Raw genomic sequence first — 6000 nt, 5'->3', positions numbered from 1 at the left:
GACTGGGAGAATGTGTTATGGTCAGATGAAACAAAAATAGAACCTTTTGGTAGAAACACAGGTTCTCGTGTTTGGAGGAGAATGAATACTGAATTGCATCCGAAGAACACCATACCCACTGTGAAGCTTGGGGCTGTTTTTCCTGCAAAGGGACCAGGACGACTGATCTGTGTAAAGGAAAGAATGAATAGGGCCTTGTATCGAGAGATTTTGTACGATCCATTTGAATTGGGAGCGGTGACATTGAATGAATGTTTTCATTCACCCGCCACCGCCGGATTGGAAGTCTACTCTTGATTAACTCACTTAAAAAAAAAATTAAGAGCCACATGATTGGACGTTTATTACCGTCAACGGCACTGAAATATGATCCCTCACTCCCGGTTTTTGAAACTCCCAAGAGTCAACTCCGAGACAGTGACTCTCGTCTGGCGCTTGATATGAAACAGGAGCGTCTCAGACCGTCCGACGATTTACGAGAGCAAATTGTTCACGGAGCTCACGATCATTATGAAGACATCACTTGTGTGTGTCTTCACCTCACATCTGCCTCCGCCCCGAACCCCCCTAACCAGCCCACAAAGCTCATCCTGTTCCGGGGAGGAAATCACACCTCTGGGATTAGACGAGCTCTGGCACATATCTTGTGTCTTGTCAGCGACTTCTTCTTTGGAGGATTGTCAGCAATGCGGACGCACAGACAAAACACAGTGTACCCCCCGCATCCAATCCAGGCGACCCGCGAAGACAAAAAAGTGTCTTTCTTTGTTGACATTTTCTCGAGGCTCCACGTTGATTATCTCCTGATGATTACGCGGACTGCCTCGTGCCATTTCACAAGGATTGCACAAACAAATGAGAGTTGAAAACTGACTCCCGCAATGATGCGTTGATTCTTTTTTTAGAACAGTTTTCAGCTGAAAAATACTGTACTTACAAAAATCGACTGAAAATGCCATAAAAATGCTAAAAAAGCTTGCTGACAACTTCATGGCCCTCGTGCACGTCTGTGTGCGTGCAGGTGAAGCATCTTTGCAGAGTTTGCGTCCTTGCCCACGACCTCGAATCCAGCAGATGCGTCCTCAAGAGCCGAGCGCACATCCGCAGCTTTTTATGGGCCGAATATATCTCACTGCTTTTATTCCCGCGGTGTGACAGATTTGTGTTGAGGTCCAATGTTTGGTTTGTATTTTTACTACGCGTCGCCTCGACAAGAATGCGGGCTCCACTTTTTAACCTGCAATGAAGCTCAAGTTTCAGTGTTGGATTTCTCAAATTTTTTCCATTCAATTCCTTTAGGGTTTTTTCCTGTGTTGCTTATTCACTGGGAAGTAAGCTTTGGCAGCAACATCTGAGAACAAATGCGGGATGATCATCGACCTGGACAGGGCTTTTACGTGACAAAAATAAGGTAAGGCGTCATTAGAAGTCTCAGTAGAGGCAAACTGCATCAACGTTTTCGTGTGCTGTTATGTACGGGGTACCTGTAAACTGCTGTGTTTCACTGTATACTAAGCCTGAATGATATATCGTTTAAACATCGCCATCGCGATGTGCGCATGCGCGATAGTCCCATCGCAAGGACGTGCGCTAGTTTTTAAAAAAAAAAATTTTTCCTATCCACAAACCTTTGTTCTGCTTCATTCGGTCGCACAGCCTCTCTCACCCCCTTTCCCAGCTCTCAGTCACTGCGGCACTTGCTTATTAAAGTTAACAATGGCTTTGATCTGGCCAAAGAAGCCGGGCAGCAATCTGTCAATCATCGTTTTAACTTGTTAAACAGTTTCTGCAAGGAAGTGCGGGCTGGAATGAATGTGTGTGTCTGTTGGGGGAGAATGTGGAAACGTTCAAGACATATAAAATAAACGCCAGAAGTGATTATAAGGAGTTTGTAATTTCTACATGTCACTCCAAGAGTCACAGCCATGTTAGGTAAACAGAAGCATTTAATAAAGCCAAGCATTTTTCTACTACAGTATTTTATTCTTGTTTAAAAATGATTCAGTTGGACAGTTATGTTTAAAACTGATCATAATTATTACATTTGAAGTGCTTAAAAAGCATTTATTAATATATATATATATATACATATATATTAGGGTTGTCAAAATTATCACGTTAACGGGCGTTAATTAATTTTTTAAATTAATCACGTAAAAAAATTTGACGCAATTAACCCAGATGCCCCGCTCAGAGAGATTTAAATAACAGTGAAACGCTCACTTGTTGTGTTTTATGGAGTTTTGCTGCCCTCTGCTGGCGCTTGGGTGCGACTGTATTTATAGGCTTCTGCACCCATGATAATTGTGTAAGTAATTATTGACATCAACAATGGTGGGCTACTAGTTTATTTTTTGATTGAAAATATTTACAAATTTTATTAAAACGAAAACATTAAGAGGGGTTTTAATGCAAAATTTCTATAACTTGTACTAACATTTTTCTTTTAAGAACTACAAGTCTTTCTATCCATGGATCGCTTTACAGAATGTTAATAATGTTAATGCCATCTTGTTGATTTATTGTTATAATAAACAAATAGTCCTTATGTACCGTATGTTGAATGTATATATCCATCTTGTGTCTTATCTTTCCATTCCAACAATAATTTACAGAAAAATATGGCATATTTTAAAGAGGGTTTGAATTGCGATTAATTGCGATTAATTACAATTAATTAATTTTTAAGCTGTAATTAATTCGATTAAAAATTTTAATCGTTTGACAGCCCTAATATATATATATATATATATTAGGGCTGTCAAAATTATCGCGTTAACGCGCGGTAATTAATTTTTTAAATTAATCACGTTAAAATATTTGACGCAATTAACGCACATGTCCCGCTCAGACAGTATTCTGCCTTTTGGTAAGTTTTACAGCAAGGCTTTTTGTGCTGCAGCACAACAGCGAACTCTTGTGGTCGCTTTGCGACATGTTTTTTTTTTTCTTCTTGCCAGTTCATATGGCTGCACGACGTCTCGAGCTGAAGCCTACGTTGTAATGTTGTGCTTATATGATCCTTGGACAAGATTTGTCGGTAAGTATGGTTGTTGTAAAGAATGTACATATTATGTTAGTAAGCGAAATGTTCTATTTTTTGTGTGAGACGCTTTTTGTTTATGTTTAGTGAACCTGTATAGCGTGCTAAGCTAACGTTGTTGCTAATGCAATGCTTGTGTACTTTTTTTTTGTAGTTTTATGACGGTCTAAAGAGGACAATGGTTTGAGGCTATTTTATTAATAAATCAGATGAAAAAGGAAGAAGTCTGATTATTAAGGCGTCGTTCACTAGCTGTCTAGCTTTGGAAAAAGTAGACACTTCGGAGTGAGGACAGCATAGACAGATTTAAATGACAGTAGAGTGAAATGCCCACTACAGTCCTTATGTACCGTATGTTGAATGTACAGTGGGGAGAACAAGTATTTGATACACTGCCAATGGATTTTCCCATTGGCAGTGTATCAAATACTTGTTCTCCCCACTGTATATATCCATCTTGTGTCTTATCTTTCCATTCCAACAATTTATTTTACAGAATATATGTAATTTACAGAAAAATATGGCATATTTTATAGATGGTTTGAATTGCGATTAATTGCGATTAATTACGATTAATTAATTTTTAAGCTGTAATTAACTCGATTAAAATTTGTTATCGTTTGACAGCCCTAATATATATATATGTACACACACACATTTTTTAAAATCTTACTTTGGGGGAAAAAAGTGAGAACAAACATGTCTTATATGTATCTCTTTCCAGTGCTAGATCTGAATAAATACATTGAGCACACACACACACACGCACACACACAAATGAGGGGGGGGACGAGGCTACCTGAATGCACCACCTGGATAGATGCGATGGAACTGATTGTGATTGGCTGAGGGTTAGAGTCATGTGTCATGGTAAGCCAATCAGAGCCGGTGTTTCAACACACAAACCGGAACAGCGCGTGCGGCAAACACACACACGCAAAACAGATGCAGAGGGATATGATGGCAGAGCATTCAGAGGAAAATTTGTCCTATACAAGGTGGAGATATAAACACTATTTCAAGTCAAAATACTTGAAGTCCAGTAGGCTATGTCTACTTGACCAGTTGTCTCAGGTTGTGAGAGTTTAATTGATTGAACTCACTTTATATTGTTTACTGCTGATTGTTATTTTATTACATTGTTTACTGTTTATTTTTGTTGCGCTTCAAGTGTAGGATAAATCTGTTGCTGGTGAGGTGCAATAAATATTACAAGGTTTTATAACACAACTACCTGTCTGTTCTTCTCTATGCAACTGACTCGAATACTGCTCAGAAAATTTCAAATTCTTTGACAAACAACTTCTTTTTAAAGTAACTGAAATACTTACTTTCCCTGGTAACTAGTTACTTTTACTATAGAGTAATTCAGTTCCTAACTCAGTTACATTTTGGAAGAAGTAGTAAGTAACTATAACTAATTACTTTTTTAAAGTTTTGTGCCCAACACTGCTCACTTGCAAACTTGACTCATGTACGCTACTCATCTCATCCAGTCTTTCCTGTTCATTTTGCTTCTGCTCGTTTTGTGAAATATCGTCAGGGCTGTCCTTCTCATTAACTCATTTGCACCCAAACACGTACAAATACGTTCTATTTTTAATTGTTTCAGTGTCCCAAAGACGCAGTTATACGTCTTTTACGTTTTGTTTTGTTTTGGTTTGTTTTTTTAAAAAGACATCTCTGGGTTCTGTCTGATTCAATTTAGCTCAAAAGCACAAAGCTGAAAATCCATTTTAAAGCAATAAAACTGGCCACTTGAGGGCAGTAGCACATTTGGTAAGACCCGCAACCCGATTCAAAGGCAACGGATTGCCAAGCTGTACGGCCGGGCGCCGGCGGAAGACAACCGAATGGATGCTAGGCGGCGGACAACCGAGCAGAACAACCGGTAGGATGCCCGGGATGCCAGGCGCTGGACGACCGAGCAGAACGACTGGGACCACTAGTGCAGCGGACGATGCCTTTGAGTCCATGCTGCTAGCGAGCAGAGCCCGCAGAGACTCCAAAAAAATCATCTTTATGAGACAGACGTCGATGAGGGAAAAGTTTAACCGGCTGTCGCGGCCAGAACAGCGTCATCTTTCAGTTAGTTATGTGTAAATAAATTGTTACTTTGCTATCAAAAGCTCTATTTGTCTTGTTGTTTATCTTATTTTGTAAAAGGAAAGCATTATTCAGATGTTTGGGTTGTAACTAAAGCAAAAAAATAGCTGTGTATAAGTCAAAGTTATGTTTGAAATGTATGCTTTCACAAAAATCTCAATTTCTCCGTTTTTTCATCAGAAATTAGATTTTTTTTTCTTCTAATGCTGATTTCTAAAGAATGGAAAAAGATATGAACTAACTTTTTTTCTGCTGAAAGAAGAGAGTAATCTTTCTTTTGGTGGGTTTCATATTTATATAGCAGTAGAACAGAATTTTCTGTGGGCCTTGCAAAATCAGTCAAAATCCGGTAAAACAGCCGGGAAAGAAGGGCCTTGCTCCGGTAAAAATGGCTGGGAGTGAATGAGTTAATATTCCGCTCGGGATACAATTGGAAGGACAGAACTGATGACATGTTTATTTAGTTAAAGAGTGACACTGTGGAAGTCCGGCAGCTTACCCATGTGACGTCACCGCCCTGCAACAACAATGACGCCTACTAGTTAAAATAATTTTACAAATTTTATCATAACATCACAAAAACACGAAGAGGGGTTTTAATTAGGGCTGTCAAACGATTACATTTTTTAATCGAGTTAATTACAGCTTAAAAATTAATTAATCGTAATTAATCGCAATTCTAACCATCTATAAAATATGCCATATTTTTCTGCAAATTATTGTTAGAATGGGAAGATAAGACACAAGACAAATATATAGATTCAACATACGGTACATAAGTACCGTATTTGTTTATTATAACAATAAATCAACAAGATGGCATTACCATTATTGATATTCTGTTAAAGCGA

The 6000-nt window shown here is 38.6% G+C and overlaps 1 protein-coding gene across 2 annotated transcripts in view; it reads left to right on the top strand.

The window, feature by feature from the left end:
• Window positions 1-1317: 1317 nt before the first annotated feature.
• The window catches only part of LOC130911142 (cell adhesion molecule-related/down-regulated by oncogenes-like), a 136298-nt gene continuing 131615 nt past the window's right edge, over window positions 1318-6000 (top strand). Inside the window, exon 1 of one of the 2 annotated variants that reach the window (XM_057828897.1) lies at window positions 1318-1411. In XM_057828897.1, the coding sequence (XP_057684880.1) occupies window positions 1362-1411 (50 nt within the window). In that variant the 5' untranslated portion in view covers window positions 1318-1361. The remainder of the gene's footprint in view (window positions 1412-6000) is intronic. The other variant, XM_057828896.1, reaches the window with a different exon arrangement.

Source organism: Corythoichthys intestinalis, unplaced genomic scaffold, assembly GCF_030265065.1.
Source record: "Corythoichthys intestinalis isolate RoL2023-P3 unplaced genomic scaffold, ASM3026506v1 HiC_scaffold_23, whole genome shotgun sequence".
Lineage (NCBI taxonomy): Eukaryota > Metazoa > Chordata > Actinopteri > Syngnathiformes > Syngnathidae > Corythoichthys > Corythoichthys intestinalis.
Note: the sequence above shows the minus strand (reverse complement) of the source record. Positions and strands in the feature narration are given on the sequence as shown.